At 38.7% G+C, this 21,087-nt stretch overlaps 1 protein-coding gene across 3 annotated transcripts in view; it reads left to right on the forward strand.

The window, feature by feature from the left end:
* The window catches only part of CFAP53 (cilia and flagella associated protein 53), a 69,935-nt gene that overhangs the window by 17,470 nt on the left and 31,378 nt on the right, over positions 1-21,087 (forward strand). For all 3 annotated transcript variants that reach the window (XR_014251629.1, XM_082416609.1, XM_082416608.1), the window contains exons 4-5: positions 11,513-11,816; positions 16,496-16,714. Coding sequence is in view for 2 of the 3 variants with exons in the window: in XM_082416609.1 (XP_082272735.1) it covers positions 11,513-11,816; positions 16,496-16,714 (523 nt within the window). In the remaining variant the exon portion in view is untranslated. The remainder of the gene's footprint in view (positions 1-11,512; positions 11,817-16,495; positions 16,715-21,087) is intronic.

Genomic DNA, 21,087 nt, shown 5'->3' on the forward strand with positions numbered 1-21,087 from the left:
GTAATCTCTCATGATCCTTATGTATTTCTGCAGTGTCAGTTCTCCTTTTTCCTTTCTAATTCTATTGATTTGAGTCTTCTCCCTTTTTTTCTTGATAAGTCTGGCTAATGCTTTATCAGTTTTGTTTATCTTCTCAAAGACCAGCTTTTTTTTTTTAGTTTTATTGATCTTTGCTATCGTTTGCTTCATTTCTTTTTTGTTTATTTCTGATCTGATCTTTATGATTTCTTTCCTTCTGCTAACTTTGGGTTTTTTTTGTTCTTCTTTCTCTAATTGCTTTAAGTGTAAGGTTAGGTTGTTTATTTGAGATGTTTCTTGTTTCTTAAGGTAGGATTGTATTGCTATACACTTCCCTCTTAGAACTGCTTTTGCTGTATCCCATAGGCTTTGGGTCGTCGTGTTTTCATTGTCATTTGTTTCTAGGTATTTTTTTTTTTTTTTTTTTTTTTTTTTTTTTTTTTTTTTTTTTTTTTTTTTTTTTTTTTTTGTTTCTAGGTATTTTTTGATTTCCTCTTTGATTTCTTCAGTGATCTGTTGGTTATTTAGTAGTGTATTGTTTAGCCTCCATGTGTTTGTATTTCTTACAGATTTTTTCCTGTAATTGATATCTAGTCTCATAGCATTGTGCTCAGAAATGATACTTGATACAATTTCAATTTTCTTAAATTTACCAAGGCTTGATTTGTGACCCAAGATATGATCTATCCTGGAGAATGTTCCATGAGCACTTGAGAAGAATGTGTATTCTGTTGTTTTTGGATGGAATGTTCTATAAATATCAATTAAGTCCATCTTGTTTAATGTATCATTTAAAATTTGTGTTTCCTTATTTATTTTCATTTTGGATGATCTGTCCATTGGTGAAAGTGGTGTGTTAAAATCTCCTACTATGATTGTGTTACTGTCGATTTCCCCTTTTGTGGCTGTTAACATTTGCCTTATGTATTGAGGTGCTCCTATGTTGGGTGCATAAATATTTACAATTGTTATATCTTCTTCTTGGATTGATCCCTTGATCATTATGTAGTGTCCTTCTTTGTCTCTTGTAATAGTCTTTATTTTAAAGTCTATTTTGTCTGATATGAGAATTGCTACTCCAGGTTTCTTTTGATTTCCTTTTGTATGGAATATCTTTTTCCATCCCCTCACTTTCAGTCTGTATGTGTCCCTAGGTCTTAAGTGGGTCTCTTGCATACAACATATATATGGGTCTTTTTTTTGTATCCATTCAGCCAGTCTATTTCTTTTGGTTGGAGCATTTAATCCATTTACATTTAAGGTAATTATCGATATGTATGTTCCTCTTACCATTTTCTTAATTGTTTTGGGTTTGTTATTGTAGGTCTTTTCCTTCTCTTGTGTTTCCTGCCTAGAGAAGTTCCTTTAACATTTGTTGTAAAGCTGGTTTGATGGTGCTGAATTCTCTTAGGTTTTGCTTGTCTGTAAAGGTTTTAATTTCTCCATCGAATCTGAATGAGATCCTGGCTGGATAGAGTAAGCTTAGCTGTAGGTTCTTCCCTCTCTTCACTTTAAATATGTCCTGCCAGTCCCTTCTGGCTTGCAGAGTTTCTGCTGAAAGATCAGCTGTTAACCTTATGGGGATTCCCTTGTATGTTATTTGTTGCTTTTCCCTTGCTGCTTTTAATGTTTTTTCTTTGTATTTAATTTTTGATAGTTTGATTAATATGTGTCTTGGCATGTTTCTCCTTGGAATTATCCTGTATGGGACTCTCTGCGCTTCCTGGACTTGACTATTTCCTTTCCCATATTAGGGAAGTTTTCAACTATATTCTCTTCAAATATTTTCTCAGTCCCTTTCTTTTTCTCTTCTTTTTCTGGGACCCCTATAATTTGAATGTTGGTGCATTTTATATTGTCCCAGAGGTCTCTGAGACTGTCCTCAATTCTTTTCATTCTTTTTTCTTTATTCTGCTCTGCGGTAGTTATTTCCACTATTTTATCTTCAAGGTCACTTATCCGTTCTTCTGCCTCAATTATTCTGCTATTGATTCCTTCTAGAGAATTTTTTATTTCATTTATTGTGTTGTTCATCATTGTTTGTTTGCTCTTTAGCTCTTCCAGCTCCTTGTTAAATGTTTCTTGTATTTTCTCCTTCTACTTCCAAGATTTTTCATCATCTTTATTTTCATTACTCTGAATTCTTTTTCAGGTGAACTGCCCATTTTCTCTTCATTTGTTTGGTCTGGTGGGTTTTTACCTTGCTCCTTCCTCTGCTGTGTGTTTCTCTGTCTTCTCATTTTGCTTAACTTACTGTGTTTGGGGGTCTCCTTTTCGCAGGCTGCAGGTTCATAGTTCCTGTTGCTTTTGTTGTCTGACCCCAGTGGCTAAGGTTGGTTCAGTTGGTTGTGTAGGCTTCGTGGTGGAGGGGACTAGTGCCTGTGTTCTGGTGGATGAGGCTGGATCTTGTCTTTCTGGTGGGCAGGACTGCATCCGGTGGTGTGTTTTGGGTCGTCTGTGAACTTAGTATGATTTTAGGCAGCCTCTCTGGTAATGGGTGGGATTGTGTTCCTGTCTTGCTAGTTGTTTGGCATAGGGTGTCCAGCACTTGAGGTTGCTGGTCATTGAGTGGAGCTGGGTCTTAGCACTGAGATGGAGATCTCTGGGAGAGCTTTTGCTGTTTGATATTACATGAAGCCAGGAGGTCTCTGGTGGACCAACATCTGAACTCGGCTTTCCTACCTCAGAGGCACAGGCCTGACACCTGGCCAGAGCACCAAGACCCTGTCAACCACATGGCTCAGAAGAAAAGTGAGAAAAAAAGAAAGAAGTAAAGAAAAGAATAAAATAAAATAAAGTTATTAAAATAAAAAATTTAAATTATTATTAACAAATAAAAATTAAAAAGTAATTTAAAAAAAAGAAAGAAAGAAGGAAAAGAGCAACCAAACCAAAAAACAAATCCACGAATGATAAAAAGCACTAAAAACTATACTAAAAAAAAAAAAAAAAGGAGAGACAGAACCCTAGGACAAATGGTAAAAGCAAAGCTATACAGACAGAATCACACAAAGAAGCATACACATACACACTCACAAAAAGAGAACAAGAAAAAATATATATATATCTATATATAAAAAAACAAAGGAAGTGAGCAACCATATCAATAAACAAACCTACCAATGATAATGAACTCTAAATACTAAACTAAGATAAACATAAAACCAAAAACAAATTACATACAGGAAGGAAACCCCAAGTCTTCAGTTGCTCCCAAAGTCCACCGCCTCAATTTTGGGATGGTTTGTTGTCTGTTTAGGTATTCCACAGATGCAGGGTACATCAAGTTGATTGTGGAGATTTAATCTGCTGCTCCTGAGGCTGCTGGGAGAGATTTCCCTTTCTCTTCTTTGTTCGCACAGCTCCTGGGGTTCAGCTTTGGATTTGGCCCCGCCTCTGCGTGTAGGTGGTCTGAGGGCGTCTGTTCTTCACCCAGACAGGACGGGGTTAAAGGAGCAGCTGATTCGGGGGTTCTTGCTCACTGAGGACGGGGGGAGGGAGGGGTATGGAATGCGGGGTGAGCCTGCGGCGGCAGCGGCTGGCGTGATGTTGCACCAGCCTGAGGTGTGCCATGTGTTCTCACGGGGAAGTTGTCCCTGGATCATGGGACCCTGGCAGTGGTGGGCTGCACAGGATCCTGGGATGGGAGGTGTGGCTAGTGACCTTTGCTTGCACACAGGCTTCTTGGTGGCTGCAGCAGCAGCCTTAGCAGTTTATGCCCGTCTCTGGGGTCCGCACTGATAGCCATGGCTCGCGCCCGTCTCTGGAACTCGTTTAGGTGGTGCTCTGAATCCCCGCTTCTCACGCACCCCGAAACAATGGTCTCTTGCCTCTTAGGCAGTTCCAGACTTTTTCCCGGACCCCCCGCCCCCGGCTAGCTGTGGCGCACTAGCCCCTTCAGGCTGTGTTCACGCAGCCAACCCCAGTCCTCTCCCTGTGATCCGACCTCCGAAGCCCGAGCCTCAGCTCCCAGCCCGCCCCGGCGGGTGAGCAGACAAGCCTCTCGGGCTGGTTATTGTTGGTCGGCACGATCCTCTGTGCGGGAATCTCTGTGCTTTGCCCTCTGCACCCCTGTTGCTGTGCTCTCCTCTGTGGCTCCGAAGCTTCCCCCCTCCGCCACCCCTCTCTGCCAGTGAAGGGGCTTCCTACTGTGTGGAAACTTTTCCCCCTTCACAGCTCCCTCCCAGAGGTGCAGGTCCTGTCCCTATTCTTTTGTCTGTTTTTCTTTCTTTCTTTTGCCCTACCCAGGTACATGGGGAGTTTCTTGCCTTTGGGGAGGTCTGAGGTCTTCTGCCAGTGTTCAGTAGGAGTTGTTCCACATGTAGATGTACTTGTGGGGAGTAAGGTGATCTCCACGTCTCATTCCTCTGCCATCTTGGAGCTCTCCCCCGCCGATAGCCATTCTGACAGGTGCAAGGTGATATCTCATTGTGGTTTTGTTTCTTTCTTCTTCTTCTTCTTTTTTTTTTTTGGCTGCGCCTCACGCCTCATGGGATCTTAGTTCTCTGACCAGGGATTGAACCTGGGCCCCCGGCAGTGAAAGCATGGAGTGCTAACCACTGGACCACCAGGGAATCCCCTCATTGTGGTTTTGATTTGCATTTCCCTGATGATTAGCCATGTTGAGCATCTTTTCATGTGCTTTTGGGCCGTTTGCATACCCTCTTTGGAGAAATGTCTTCAGTTCTTCTGCCCATTTTTTAATCGGGTTTTTTTTTTCTTTTCTTTTGATGTTGAGTTGTATGAACTGTTTATATATGTTGGATATTAACCCCTTGTCAGTCATATCATTTGCAAATATTTTCTCCCATTCAGTAGGTTGTCTTTTCATTTTGTTGATGGTTTATTTTGCTGTGCAAAAGCTTTTAAGTTTAGTTAGGTCCCATTTGTTTATTTTTGCTTTTATTTCCCTCGTTTTAGGAGAGAGATGCAAAAAAATATTGCTATGGTTTATGTCAAAGAGTCTTCTGTCTATGTTTTACTCTAGGAGTTTTATGGTATCTGATCTTACATTTAGATCTTTAATCCACTTTGAGCTTACTTTTATATATGATGTTAGAGAATGTTCTGATTTCATTATTCTACATGTAGCTGTACAGTTTTCCCAACACTTATTGAAGAGACTGTATTTTCTCCATTGTATATTCTTGCCTCCTTTGTCATAGATTAATTGACCATAAGTTCATGGGTTTATTTCTGGGCTCTCTATTCTGTTCCATTGATCTGTGTGTCTGTTTTTGTGCCAATACCATACTGTTGTGATTACCGTAGCTTTGTGGTATAGTCTGAAGTCAGGGAGCATGGTTTCTCCAACTGTATTCTTCTTTCTCAAGATTGCTTTAGCTGTTTGGGGTCTTCTGTGTTTCCATACAGATTTTAAAATTATTTGTTCTATTTCTGTGAACGATGCCATTGGTATTTTGATAGGGGTTGCATTGAATCTGTAGATTGCCTTGGGTGTGGTATGATCCTTTTTAACAATATTAATTCTTCCAATCCAAGAACACAATGTATCTTTCCATTTAATTGTGTCATCTTCAATTCCATTCATTAGAGTCTTTTAGTGTTCCAAGTACAGGTCTTTTACCTCCTTAGGTAGGTTTATTCCTACGTATTTTATTCTTTTTGATGCGATGGTAAATGGGATTGTTTCCTTAATTTCTCTTTCTGATAATTTGTTGTTAGTGTATAGAAATGCAACATATTTCTGTATATTAATTTTGTATCCTGAAACTTTACCAAATTCACCAATGAGCTCTAGTAGTTTTCTGGTGGTGTCTGTAGGATTTTTCTATGTATAGTATCATGTCATCTGCAAACAGTTTTAGTTCTTTGTTTCCAATTAGAATTCCTTTTATTTCTTTTTCTTCTCTGATTGCTGTGCCTAGGACTTCCAAACTGTTAAAGAAAAGTGGTGAGAGTGGGCGTTCTTGTCTTATTCCTGAGCTTAGTGGAAATGCTTTCAGTTCTTCACTGTTGAGTATGATGTTAGCTGTGGGTTTGTCATGCATGGCCTTTATTATGTTGAGGTATGTTCCCTCTGTGCCCCAAATTTCTTTTTAAATGTCCTATATTTTTACACAGTGATTGGACCCCAGATTAAGGAAGGAATTTTTTTGGCTTTTTATTATTTTATGGTGTTTTTATTAAATGAATATCCTAGGATGTGTGGTCAGAACACTTGATGATATAATGAAGTACCAAGGAACTCCAGGACCAGACTGCCAGGTCTTCAGTCCCTGCTCTACTACATATTGAATGTATGAAATTACGTAAGATACTTAACAGCTCCATGCCTTCATTTCCTCATTTATAAACTGGGGATAAAATAATAATAATAATTAGCTTACAATAGTGTTTGTTGCAACATTGGTTGTTATGAAGATCATAAGAGAGTTCAAACATATAAAGTGCTTAGAACAGTGCCTGGCAAATAGTAAGCACTTAATAACTGTTGCTAATAATATTACTACTCCTGGTTCTGTGGCTTGGAAAGATACTTAGGCTCCCTGAGTTTCTATTTCTTTCTTTCTTTTCTTTTTTTAAATTATTTTTAAAAATTTTATTTAGTTATTTATTTTTGGCTGTTGGGTCTTCGTTGCTGCGCGCGGGCTTTCTCTAGTTGCGGTGAGCGAGGGCTACTCTTCATTGCAGTGCGCATGCTTCTCATTGCAGTGGCTTCTCTTGTGACAGAGCATGGGCTCTAGGTCCGCAGGCTTCAATAGTTATGGCACACGGGCTCAGTAGTTGTGGCTCAAGGCTCTAGAGTGCAGGCTCAATAGTTGTGGCACATGGGCTTAGTTGCTCCGCAGCATGTAGGATCTTCCCAGACAAGGGCTCGAACCCATGTCCCCTGCATTGGCAGGCGGATTCTTAACCACTGCACCACCAGGGAAGTCCCTCTTTTTTAAAAATATTTATTTATTTATTTGGCTGCGCCGGGTCTTAGTTGTGGCATGTGGTATCTTCATTGCCGCATGCAGGATCTTTAGTTGCAGCATGCAAGATCTTTTAGTTGCAGCATGTGGGATCTAGTTCCCTGACCAGGGATTGAACCCGGATCCCCTGCATTGGGAGCGTGGAGTCTTAACCCCTGGACCACCAGGGAAGTGCCAGGTTTTGATTTCTTTAACTCTAAAATGGGGATAATACTTGCTGCCCCATCTAAGTTATAAGGCACTTAAGAGGATGAAATAAGATTTTATGTGTGAAAGTACCATGTGAAGCACTGACAAAAAGTTTTCCTCTTATCAATGATTATTATCATTAAAATAGATAGATATTCTATTTGATGTTTTTTAGCTCATCTATTTTAATACAAATTTTTGCATCTAAATAATTTATATGATATAGTTACATATTAATAACCTCATATAATTTATAAACAATGTTGTGGGTGCTTAGAATTTTTTTTACTGAAAGACATACATAATCAAAAAAGCTTGAAGACCTACTGATCTAAAGAAATGTTTATGATATGAACTCATTCATGCTGTGTTAACACTTTATTGACTGGGGGATTTTTGCATAAACTAACGCCTGTGGCCGAAGATTTGTTTTGTAAGTGAATATTGAAACACCCACGTTTGAGTAAATATCAACAACTTTTTTTGCATTTAATGTATTTATTTGAAACTTCGTACGTGTCTTACTAAAGCATTCTAATATTTCGTTAGAGTGTGATAAGCCCTAGCAGGCACCTCTGTGCAGGGGAACAGAACATCTATTACAAATATACCATGTTTCACTGCGCTTTCCCCTGGAAGAGCAGACTCTACACTTTCTGGTGGCTTTTTTTTTTTTTTTTAGTCCTGTGGATATTATTTCCTCTAGAATACGTTATTTTATTTTACTTGATAGTTGACAAGGTGGATCTTTGCGGGGGGCTCTTTTAGAAACGCCACAAGAAGGACCAGGTGCGGGATTACCACTACATTCACCAGAATGGTCAGTTACCCATTCTCTAGCTACTGCTAACAAAAATTGCTTGTAAGTCATTTTATTCTGTGCATTAAAGCTACAATAAATTTTAAACGCATTGAATAAACCACAATTACTCAAATAGAAACCCACTTTCTTATACCATTTCTGAGTTTTCCAGAGGGTATTGAAGTTTTCCAGATATTGATCGGATCGATCAACTCCTTTCATATATTTATTATACTCTACTAGACAAGTGGGCTTAGTTATCTGATGGCCACTCCTCCTGTCTTCCTTTCCTGTAGATGCTATGGAGGCGTCATGAATAGCTGTCACCATGCGGACTAACCTCTTGTCTTTCCATATAAGAAGAATCACTTCTCCCTTCCATAAGAATGTCATTTCTCCCCTCTGTAGATTTTTAGATTTCTCCTTTAATTGATTTGGTAGACCACGATTATCTCTTATAGTCCCACAAACTCTGGTTTTATTTTTCAACACTATTTCAGATGTGGACACACTGTTGTAATAATTGTCTTGGTAAATATGGTGCCATGAACTAAGATAAGGTTATAGGACTGAAACTGTTTCCTGAAGTTTCTTTTCTTCACCCGTGTAAATCTCAAGGTTGCGTATATATCCAGTTTCACTTTTGCTAACCATCCTGACCAAAATTCCATATTTTGTACATTTTCCAGGATTATAGGTTTTGAATCTGAGTCGTCCTCTCCACTTTGTCATTGCCTCATCAAGTGATAGCTCTTGTTTGAGTATATAGATCAATTGAAATTTTGGTAGAAAATAATCCAAAAGAGGTTTAACTTTTGAAATTCTGTCTGCAGGAAGTGGAGTTTCCAAGTTATCGTTAAAGTGAAGAAATGTCATTATTTGTTCGAACCTTATTCTTGTCATGATCTTTGGAAAGATAGGTTTCAAGTAAGGGATCAGCCAACTGTTCTTTCCAGTGTGACTTTCTTATTTGTCCCATCAAAATTATTAATCCAAGAAACTTCTCCATGTCACTATTGGTTATATCAGTCCATTTTAAAGCCTTATCGTACTTTTTATATGATTTTTCATTCTGTTGGTGATACAAGTTTGTTTGAGAAGAAGCGACCAACTCGAAAAAGTCATTACCAAAAATTAATTCTGTTATTTTGCTAATACTTTGTGGGTTATTACATTCAATAGTTATACCTGACACACCTCTAAAATCTTCTAATTTTCGTGAAATGTTGTTCTCAGTCCACTCTTCTGTAGAAGCAAAGGAGCATTCTCCAGCACCATGAGTTTCATTTTCACTTTCTGTATCAGAATCAATCACTAAGGTTTTTTGTCTTTTTCTTGGTCTAATATTCACCTCATCTGAATCAGAACTGTATTCTGAAGAACTATCATCTTCTGAGACACTAGCATATATGTCGCCCGGACAATCAGAGAAAGTATCTGCATAAAATTCACTGAAAAATTCTACTTCACTCAAAATTTCGTGATGCGTCATTTTTGAAAATTTTATGGTAATAAACTTGCATTTATAATATACACAGGGTTGGAACAAAAACCTAACTGAGCAAAATGTGAATGATACTGGCAATCATAAGTTGTGATCAATTTTAAGCTCTAACAACTTCGCATGGTGATGTTAATTGTATCACTCTCTAAAACCGTATTGATACGTCTCTGGTCAATAACGTCCGGGTAACAAAGGACCTATTAATACATCTCTGGTCAATAATGTGTTAATTCTGGCATTCTTGGCAGCATGCATCATCAACTGCCTTAAGAATGTTTTTGTACTCTTAGATTTCATATTAAGGAGGGAATTACCTTAAGAAAATCATTAGCAATAAACAGAAAGAGCTACAGAAACAATGTTCATTGCAACATTGTAATAAAAGTTAGACATAACCTATATGTTCATCAAATAGGGGAATGTTTAAGTAAACTGTGATATATTTATAGGCTGTAGCCTCTGTTATGCAGCTTAGTAAACTATAATAAAGTTCTAAGGTTAGGAATTGTTTTAAAGAATATTTCATGAGGAAGCATTCCCAATATAATGGTAGGTGGAAAAATTAAGATACAAGGAGATATAGTTATGCAGAATAACTCCAGTTCTAGTAAAAGTGCACATACATAAGACTGGAAAGAAATATATTAACATGCTAATAGTGATTATCTCCTGATAGTAGGATTATGTGTTATTTTTACTGTCTTCATACCTTTCTATATTTTCTAGTTTTTCTGCAATGAACATGTATTAGTTTTATACTTAGGAAGAAAGAGTTGATTTTAAATAAAAATTTAAAAATATAAGCCATACTTATTATCCTTAGGCTTTAGATTTCCATTAATTGAATACCTTTGTTAGAGTATGAATCATAGGATTGGGAAGGACTTTAATAAGTTATCATGGCCAATTCTGAGAATTTCACTGATGAATTTCAGACAGATGAATTAGTTTTTTTAAATGTTAAAGTGTATTTTGGGGGTTTCATTTTGTGTAATATTGACCACTCTTGCAATAAGAGTTTAGACCACATCCTTTCTTTCAGTCTTAACAACTAGAATTTCTTTAAAAGTTCTTTATTGAGCCCATTCTCCAAACTTTAGCTTCTTGGTGTAGAATTTGATTTAGAAACCAGGAGGACTTGATGTTTATAAAAAACATTGCCTTCCATCACAGGTTCTCAAACTTGGCTATATGTCAGAACCATCTGAGGAGCTATTAAAAAATACAGATGTGTTAAATATTCTGATTTAACAAGTCTGGTCTGGGAGGGGGTAGGGAGGAAGGGGAGAGTAGGGTTTTGAAAATATTGCTAAATAATTTCACAGCTCTTAAATTAAAAGTGGGGTCAATCAAGAACATTTGAAGAAATTTAAATTACTGAGGCTGAAAGAAAGGATGAGGTCCAAACACTTACTGAAATAGCATTTCTTCTTGAATGATGACACAAGCCTGGTTGTGAAAAGGCGACAATAGGGCTGTTTTCTCAATTCTGGCAGAAACCCCTTCAGTGGATGTGTGCCCTGCCAGGAATCCAGATACAATGGGGAAACATCACCATGGTATGCTAACTCTATCCTTGGATCTTTTCTTGGATGTACATGCAGGGTCTCTTTCTACCAAAGCCTTAATCTATTTGTAATGTTGCAGGGACTCATCCCTCTTTTATTTCCTCTATAGTAATAATAGTAGGTACCATTTACTGAGTTCCTGTTACCTACTAGGTATTTATATCCATCTATCTGATCCTTACCAAACCTTGAAAGACAGTTCTTTTACAGATATAGCAACAGGCTCAGATAGATAGAGTTTTTGATCTAAGGTCACATAGGAAATATCAAAACCAGATTTCAAAGCCTGCTCTGCTTGACTCCAGTGCCTGTGCTTTGTCTGTGGCATCATGTGCCTGCCTCCTCACTGCCCCCTCATGTGTTTCCGGTGCTCAGATGGCCTCCATCCAGGTCTTTAACTTTCTTACTTCAGTTGTCTGACTGTGCAGATTTGTGCCTAAAGAGAGCAATGTCTTATGAAAGGCTGAGTTTCTTCTTTAAATTGTCCTTTCAGGGAACGCTGTGAGGAGCTCCGTGTTGAGTTGTGCTGTATCCATCAGAAGGCAGTGAGCAAGGAGCGGAAAGCACAGATAGCATTTAATGAGGAGCTGAAAAGGCAGAAGCTGGTGGAAGAGCAGATGTTCTCAAAGCTGTGGGAGGAAGACCGACTGGCCAAAGAGAAGCGAGAAGCTGAAGAGGCGAGGAGACAGAGAGAGCTGATGGAGAACACACGGCTGGGGCTGAATGCCCAGATCACCAGCATCCAGGCGCAAAGGCAGGCAGCACGGCGGCTGAAGGAGGAGGAGGCGCGCCTTGTGGTGGGTCTTTTGAAATGCTTGTGATAGGATTATGAACTCAGTGGCTAGAATACACAGCTCGCTGGCCTGCTGCTGTAGTTTGCCTGATGGCCAAGGCTTGTTCACAGGGCAACAGACCATGGTCAGAGCCTTGGATTTCAAGGCCCAGCTGACAGTGCCATCTCATTGTATAGGGCAAGTTACTTCACTACTGTGATTCAGTTTCCTCATGTACAAAATGAGGCAAAGGGCACTTGTCTTTGTTGTGAGGGTGAAATGGGATAATCATCGGCAGTGCCAATGAAGCCTAGTGGCAATTTGGCAACATCCCCCCATTCTTTGATATGGGTAATTGACAGTTTCCAAATCCTATATAAAGTGCTTATACAACAGCTACAGTGACCCCCCCAGACCACCAGCATCAATAATTTTGTTCCTACAAGATCACTGCCCCTCGTATATACAAATTAGAGTTGTCAATGGAAATGTGTGCAAGCACTCAAAAAGGTAGCAATTTTATATGTATATAACGCTTTCAACATCTGACACTTTAATACCACTAAATTTAGGAAGATGGTAATATTTTCCTGGGAAATCCCAAGTATTGAAATATGAAACCATAAGAAACATCAAAGGTAAGGTACATGCAGAACCCAGAAATCTTCTCTGGGTTTAAGATTGTTTTATTTTGAAGAGTTTAGTAGAAGATCTCTAGGAAAATCAAAATAGTGACCCCCAAATGGCCTTATATATACCCCCTCCTCTGGTGTAAGATACTTAGTGAGCCATTTTTACTCACAACACTTCTGACACCAAATGTGTAGGTTTTTTTCTCACATCAGACAATACTCTGATGCCCTGCAGACACTGATTAGGCGTACTACAATTTGATTCAGTTCTGATACTACCTGGAATTAGTGTCAGACTCCATAAGTTGAAGGGCTTAGTCCCACAAGACTACCCTCACTTCAGATACCCATCACAAGTAGTGGGTCCCTAGGTTACCCACACTTCTGTCCAGCTTGGCTACAAAGTCCAAGGTTCTCATGACTCCCCCTCAGTTTCAGTAATTCACTAAAACAACTCATAGAACTTAGGAAAGTGCTTTACTTACCCTTACCAGCTTATTGTAAGGTATACAACTCAGAGATGGTCAAATGGAAGAGATGCATAGGGGAAGGTATGTGGGGTGGTACACAGAGCTTCCATGCCCCCACCACCTTGATGTGTTCAATCCAGAAGCTCTCTGGACCTCGTCATTTGGGGGTTTTATGGAGGTTTCATCACATGGGCGTGATTGATTAATTCAATCGCTGTTGGTGATTGAACTCAATCTCTGGCCCCTCTTCCCTCCCTGGAGGTCAAGGGGTGGCGCTAAAGTTCCAACCCTCTGATCACATGGTTTGGTCTTTCTAGTTATCATCTCCCATCCTGAAGCTATCTAGGGGGTCCAGCCACTGGTCATCTCATTAGGCTACAAAAGATAATCGTATCACTTTGGAGATTCCAAGGGTGTTAGGAGCTATGTGCCAGGAACCAGGGGCAAAGACAAAATATTTATTTTTTATAACACACCTAGCTATCTCTATTTCTACCTTACTTTAAAAAGAATTTTTTTTTGGAAATAACTTTAACAAGGAGTTGCCAAAAATATTTGAGTTTCTGTGTACCTTTACATAACCAAATATTATATATATAGACTTATAAAGACTTATACTGGTATGATACTTTCAACTAAAGTTACTCCCTTACTTAACTAAACTAAAAAACCCTTCTTTGGATTTCACCAGCTTTTACAAGCACTATTTGGAGGAAGGGGTATAGTTCTATGAAATTTTACCATATGTAACCACTACTGAAATCAGGATACAGAATTGTTCCATCATTCAAAGAAACTCCTTCCAGCTACTCCTTTATTGTTATAACCTCTGTCAAAGAAAATTCAATTAACAATCAAATTAAGAAGAAAAAGAGAATTTTATTCAAGCCAAACTAAGGATTATAATACAAGAGACAGACTCTCAGAAGCTCTGAGAATTGTTCCACCTGTTAGTAGTCGAAGGCACAGTCATATACATTTTCAAGACAGAGGATCATACATCAAAATGACACACTGACATTTTACATAAGTTCACCAAAGATACATAGTCCAGGTAAGCACGTACAAAGCAAGCAGTAAGTCACCATGACCCCTTACAGAGTTGGGAAAGAATATTAATCTTCTATAAAGTTCTATTGCTGGCGTCAGAAGAAAGAAAAAAAAATTGATCTTTGCCGTGAAGTAGGCATTCCCGTCTTTGAGGAGGTCTGGTTAATGTATAATGAAGATGCACATTGCACTCTAAAGGGGGAGGGAGGAGGCCCAAACAGACAGAGAGAGAGAGAATTTTAGGTTTACATTTTCATCTTGCCTTAAAATATAAATTTTATTTCATCACCACCCTCAACCCTAACCCCTGGCAGCCACTGATGGGTTCTTTATCTCTATTATTTTGTAATTTCAAGAATGTTATTCCACCCTTTTTAATGTTATAATTATAACATTTGTTATAACAGTAATGTTATATTAAAGAACATTTTCAAATGCACAGAAGCGGAGAGTACAATGATCATACTCATGTACTGATCTCCCAGTTTCAGCAGCTGTTGCATTTTGACATGTTGATTTCCTATATTCTACCCCCCTTCCATTTTTGTTTTAAAATATGTCCCAGGGACTTCCCTGGTGGTCCAATGGTAAGGAATCCGCCTTACAATGCAGGGGACGCAGGTTCAATCCCTGGTCAGGGAACTAAGATCCTACATGCCGCAGGGCAACTAAGCCCGTGTGCCACAACTACTGAACTCGCGTGCCTCAGCTAGAGCCCACGTGCCACAAACTACAGAGCCCACGTGCTCTGGAACCCAAGCACCACAACTAGAGAAGAGAAAACCCGCATGCCACAACTAGAGAGAAGCCCGCGTACCACAACGAAGAGCCCGCACCCTGCAACGAAAGATCCCGCGTGCCTCAGCAAAGATCCTGTGGGCCACAACTAAGACCCGACGCAGCCAAAATATATATGTGTGTGTGTGTGTGTGTGTGTGTGTGTGTATATATATATCCCAGACATGTCATTTCTCCCTTAAATACATCTCAAGTATGCATCTCAACAACATGATTAAGGACATTTTCTTATACAATGCCAATATCAAACCTAAAAAAATTAATAATAATTCATTGTTATCATCTAAAATCAGCATCAAATTTCCATCACTGTCTAAGTTATTTGACGTTTAAATCAGGATCCAAACATTGTTGTCCTCTTATAAGTCTCTTTTAGAATGTAGTCACTGTTTATTATTCAAATCTGGTCACATTTGAGATTGAAAGGGGTGCATTTAATTCAGTACATAAGCACAACAGTGTAAAATCAGAACTATCCTGGGGAAACCAAGACATAGTAAACTGCTTTTAGGTCTCTTAATTTTGAGCAGTTCTCCCCCCCATACCATCTTTACCTGCTTCATAGTCTGATTTGGCTGATTGCTGCCTCCTGGTATGATCAACCTTACTTTTTAAAAAGTGTGGCCTGGAACTTCCCTGGTGGTCCAGTGGCTAAGACTGTGCACTCCCACTGCAGGGACCCCGGGTTTGATCCCAGGTCGGGGACCTAGATCCCACATGCCACAAGTAAAAGTTTGCGTGCCGCAACTGGAGATCCCGCATGCCGCAACGAATGTCCTGCACGTGGCAACTAAGACCCGGTGCAGCCAAATAAATAAATGAATGAAAAATAAATAAATAAAAAGTGTGGCCTGCTATCCCACTGGCTTTCATGTTTGATATCCATCGTTTTTCCTTAAATATTGCAGAGCATTTGTACTTTTATTGTCTCATTTGACCCTCACAATTCAGTGTGGATTTACTCTCATGACATTAATGGAAAAGTCTAGCATATAACTTCCCTCTCACAAGCCAGAAATCGTGGCAATCATGGCTGTTGTGAGTCTCAATTAGATCAAGTCAATGGGGGATTGTATCCCTCCTCACTATAAATGTGTCATCTCCTGTCCCGGCTGGGCAAGGACTTATCCCTCCAGGAGAGTGCAAATGCCTTTGACAGGAGGATTAATGCCTCAGTTTATACCAAACTCACAGCACCCAACAGCAGTGGTACCCCAGTTAAAACTGCTTGATTAGTCAGGCAGTTAAGCTAGCCAGGAGGGTCAGATAGATAAGAAAATGAGAGGAATGGGGGAGAGCTTTTAAAGAATGAAAAGCTTAATTTACTTTTGTATATTTAGCTGATGTGGACATCTCCATTTCTGGACTCTTATTGCTGGTTAATAATGTATCCAAATCTAGATGTGCAGATGTGCATAGAAGACTAAAGTCTGGAAGGTCAATACACCAAAACATTGAGAATGGTAGTGGGTGAATGGGTATTAAGAATAAAAGTGATTTATCCTTATACTTTTCTGCACTTTGAACTCCACAACTATTTATTACTTTATAATCACACACAGACAGCAATTTCACAAAGCCGTATTGCTGATTCAGCAATGAAAAGGCAAGTTTTATTTCTTATAGTACCTTTTCACCCAGGAGTGTGTGTTTCCAAGAAACCATTTATTCTCACCTCTTGAATGAAATGCATTAACTTCTTTGTTTTGTCCAACTGTACTGATGCATTATCTTCACTATTGTTCTGCCATAGGAAAATGACAAAGCACAGGTGAAGCTTGAGAATGAACAGGATAAGCTAAAGAAACAGAAGACAAAACAGGAAATGAGGGCTGCTTTGCAAAAAGCCCTCCAAGAGAAGATGGAGCATATTCAGCAGGAATACAGAGAAGATCAGGACTTGAACATGAAGCTCATGCAAAGCGCCCTTCAAAACTTACAGGAAGAGGCTGATAAAAAGAAGCAAAAGAGAGTAAGACATTTATTCAGTGCCTACTGTGTGCTGGATGAGATTCCTTGTTGAGCTCTCAGTCTTACGGGAACCAGCCATGTGTAGAATAAAGCATAACTGCTACTGTAAGTGTGGTCCACGAACCAACAGCATTAGCATCATCTAGGAGGATGTTAGAAATAGAAATTCATAGGCTTCAGACTCAGAATCTCCAAATTCAGATCTTGGCCAGGACAAGAAACCTGTTTTAACAGACTCTCCCAGGTGATTCTGATGCTCACTAAAATTTGAGAACTCCTACTCTATAACATGGTGTTAGTACTGTGATAGCAGGATGGGATCGCAGGAAGTGGAGTGACTAAGTATGTCCAGAAGTTGGGGAAGACATCACTGAGAAAGTGGTGTTCAAGTTGTACTTTGAAGGATATGTAGTTTTGACAGGCAAAGAGAGTAGAGAAAATCATTCCAGTGTTTATTTAACTGTTTCTTTAAAATTTGTATTGAACTCTTTAGGGTGTTGTTCTTTTCCTAAAGGTACTATGATTTGTTTTGTTTTGTTTTGATAGACTTTATTTTTTAGAGCAGTTTTAGGTTCACAGCAAAATTGAGCAAAAAGTACAGAAACTTCCCATATACCCCCTGCCCCAACACATGCATAGCCTTCCCCATCCTCAACATCCTCCACCAGAGGGTACATTTGTTACAATCGACGAACCTACATTGACACATTATCACCCAAAGTCCATAGTTTACATTAGGGTCCATTCTTTGGTGTTGTAGGTCTATAGGTTTGGACAAACATATGATGACATTTATCCACCATGAGAGTATTATACAGAGTGATTTCACTCGGCTAAAAATCCTCTGTGCTCCACCTGGTCATCCCTTCCTCCACCCCAAACCCCTGGAAACCACTGATATTTTTACTGTCTCCATAGTTTTGCCTTTTCCAGAATGTCATATCATTGGAATCGTATAGTATGTAGCCTTTTCAGATTGGCTTCTTTCACTAACTAATACGCATTTAAGTTCCCTCCATATCTTTTCATGGCTTGATAGCTCATTTACTTTTAGCACTGAATCTCTTCCATTGTGTGGATGTACTACAGTGTATTTATCCAGTCACCTTCTGAAGGACATCCTTGGTTGCTTCCAGGTTTTGGTGATTATGAATAAAGTTATTGTGTACATTCTTAGGCAGGTTTTTGTGTGAACATAAGTTTTCAACTCATTTGGGTAAATATCAACAAGCGTTATTGCTGGATCATATGGTAAGAGTATGTGTAGTTTTGTAAGAACAGCCAAACTGTCTTGCAAAGTGTCTATACCATTTTGCATTCCCACCAGCAATGAATGAGAGTTCCTGTTGCTCAGCATCCTTGTCAGTATTTTGTGTTGTCAGTGTTCTGGACTTGAGCCATTCTAATAGGTGCGTAGTGATATATCATTGTTGTTTAATTTTAATTTCCCTAATGTCATGTGATATAGAGCATTAAGGATTCTGAACCCAATTCCAATGTGTAACGTGGTATCCAAGCAATGCTCGGGACACGAGCTGGGTGTCCTACAATTCCACTCAATTCTGGCACTATCTACCCAGAGATAGCATCGGATTCCACAGGGAAAGGGCTCAGTTCTATAAGACTGCCCTCTACTTCAGTTGCCAGTCTGAAGTAGCGCAGTCACAAGCCCAGATGGTTACCTGTGCTTCTGACCAACTGGCTACAAACTGGAAGTTCCAATGATCCCCCTCAAACTCAGGATGCCAATTGCAAATCCAAGTTGTTACTTGACAGACTGGCTATAAATCAGAAGTTCCCGTGACCCCCTCCTTGAGTTCGATTGATTGGCTAGAGCAGCTCACAGAACTCAGGAAACCAGTTTGCTCACTAGATTACCAGTTTATTACAGAGTATATTAAAGGATACAAATAAATAGCCAGATGAAGAGACATATAGGATGAGGTCCTGAACAAAGGAGCTTTTGTCCTCATGGAGTTTGGGACCTGGCATGGTGGAAGTGTTCTGGTTCCCCAGTTCTGAACCCTCTCCTTTGGGGTTTTTAGGTAGGCTTCATTACATAGGCATGATTGGTTAAGTCATTGGCCATCAGTGATTGATTTGAAGCCTCCAAACCTTCTCCCCTCCCCAGAGGTCAGGGAACTGGGACTGAAAATTCCAACCCTCTAATCACATGGTTGGTTCTCCTGGCAACCAGAGGTGTGGTCCAAAAGTCACCTCATTAACAAAACAAAAGACAACTTTGTTGCTCTCATCACTTAGGAAATTCTAAGGGTTTTAGGAGCTCTGTGCCAGAAATGGGGATGAAGACCAAATATATATTTCTTATTATAAATCATAATATCACAAACATCTTTTTATATGTTTGCCATCTGTATATTTTTGATGAGGTGCCTGTTAAGATCTTTGGCTCATTTTTTGAGTTGTTTGTTTTCTTCTTGTTGAGTTTTAAGAGTTCTTTGTATATTTTATCGTGAAAGCACCCCTCCTACCGTCTTGTTGTAGCTTCTTCTTTGTCTTTGGATGTAGAATGTCTCTTCTGGTAGGTCCCAGTCTTTTTTTGTTAATGGTTGTTCAGCAGTTAGTTGTGATTTTTGTGTTTTCGTGAGAGGAGGGGAGCTCAAGTCCTTCTGTTCCACCGTCTTGTCTCCAATGCTCTCTGTATATTTTAGATAACAGTCCTTTATCAGATAAGTTTTTAGCAAATACTTTCTCCCAGTCTGTGACTTGTCTTTCATTCTCTTGATCAGAGCTTTCATAGGGCAAAATTTTTAATTTTAATGAAGTCTAGCTTATCTATTCTTTCTTTCATGGATTGTGCCTTTGCTATTGTATCTAAAAGCTTATCACCAAACCCAAGGTCACCTAGATTTTCTCCTTTGTTATCTTCTAGGAGTTTTATATTTTACGTTTAGATCTTTGGTCCATTTTGAGTTAATTTTTGTAAAGATGTAAGGTCTGTTTCTAGATTCTTTTTTTTTTTTTTTTTGGCATGTAGATGTCCAGTTGTTCTAGCACCATTTGTTGAAGAGACTCTCTTAACTCCATTGTATAGCCTTTGCTTCCTAGTCAAAGATCAGTTGACTATATTTATATGAGTCTGTTTTGGGGCTCTATGTTCTTTTCTATTGATCTATTGATCTATTCTTTCACCAATTCCATACCGTCTTGATTACTATAGTAAGTCTTAAAGTTGGGCAGGGTCAGTCCTCTGACTTTGATCTTTTCCTTAAATACTGAGTTGGCCATTTTGGGTCTTTAGCCTCTTCATATAAATTTTAGAATCAGTTTGTTGATTTCCACAAAATAATTTACTGGGATTTTTTTTTTTTTTTTGTAATTGCATTGAGTCTATAGATCAAGAATGGAAGAACTGACATTTTGACAATATTGAGTATTCCTATTCATGAACATGGACTATCTCTCTATTTAGTTCTTTGATTTTTCTCATCAGCTTTGTGCTTTTCCTCATATAGATCTTGTACATACTTTGTTAGATTTGTACCTATGTATTTCATTTTTGGGGTGCTAGTGTAAATGGTATTGTGTTTTTAATTTCAAATTCTACTTCATTGCTGGTATATAGGAAATCAGTTGACTTTTGTTTGTTAACCTTGTATCCTGTGACCTTGCTTTAATTGCTTATTAGCTCCAGGAGTTTTTTATCGGTTCCTTCAGATTTTCTACATAGACAACCATGTTATCTGTGAAAAAAGACAGCTTTATTTCTTTCTTCCCAATCAATATACCTTTCATTTGCTGTTCTTGTCGTACTGTTTAAGCTAGGACTTTCAGTATAATGTGAAAAAGAGTGCTGAGAGGGGGCATCCTTGCCTTGTATCTGATTTTAGTGGGAAAGCTTCTAGTTTTTCATCATTAAGTATGATGTTAGTTGTAGGTTTTTTGTAGATATTCATTATCAAATTGAGGAATTCCCCCCTTTATTCCTGGTTTACTGAGAGGTTTTTTTTTTTTTTATTTTAACATGAGTGGGTGTTGGATTCTGCCAAATTTTTTTTCTGCATTAATTGATATGATCATGTGGTTCTTCTTCTTTAGCCTGTTGATATGATGGATTACATTAATTGATTTTTGAATGGTGAACCAGCCTTGCTACCTAGGATAAACCTTTATCATGTTGTATAATTCTTTTTATACATTGTTGGATTCAGTTTACTAATATTTTGTTGAGGATTTTTGCATCTTTGTTTATAAGAGAGATTAGTGTATGTTCTTTTTTTCATAATATCTTTTTCTGCTTTTGGTATTAAGGTAATTCTAGCTTCATAGGATGAGTTAGGAAGTATTCCTTCTGCTTCTGTCTTGTTAAAGAGATTGTAGAGACTTGGTATAATTTCTTCCTTAAATGTTTGG

The sequence above is a fragment of the Balaenoptera physalus genome (genome assembly GCF_965194825.1).
Source record: "Balaenoptera physalus genome assembly, chromosome: 12".
Taxonomy (NCBI): domain Eukaryota; kingdom Metazoa; phylum Chordata; class Mammalia; order Artiodactyla; family Balaenopteridae; genus Balaenoptera; species Balaenoptera physalus.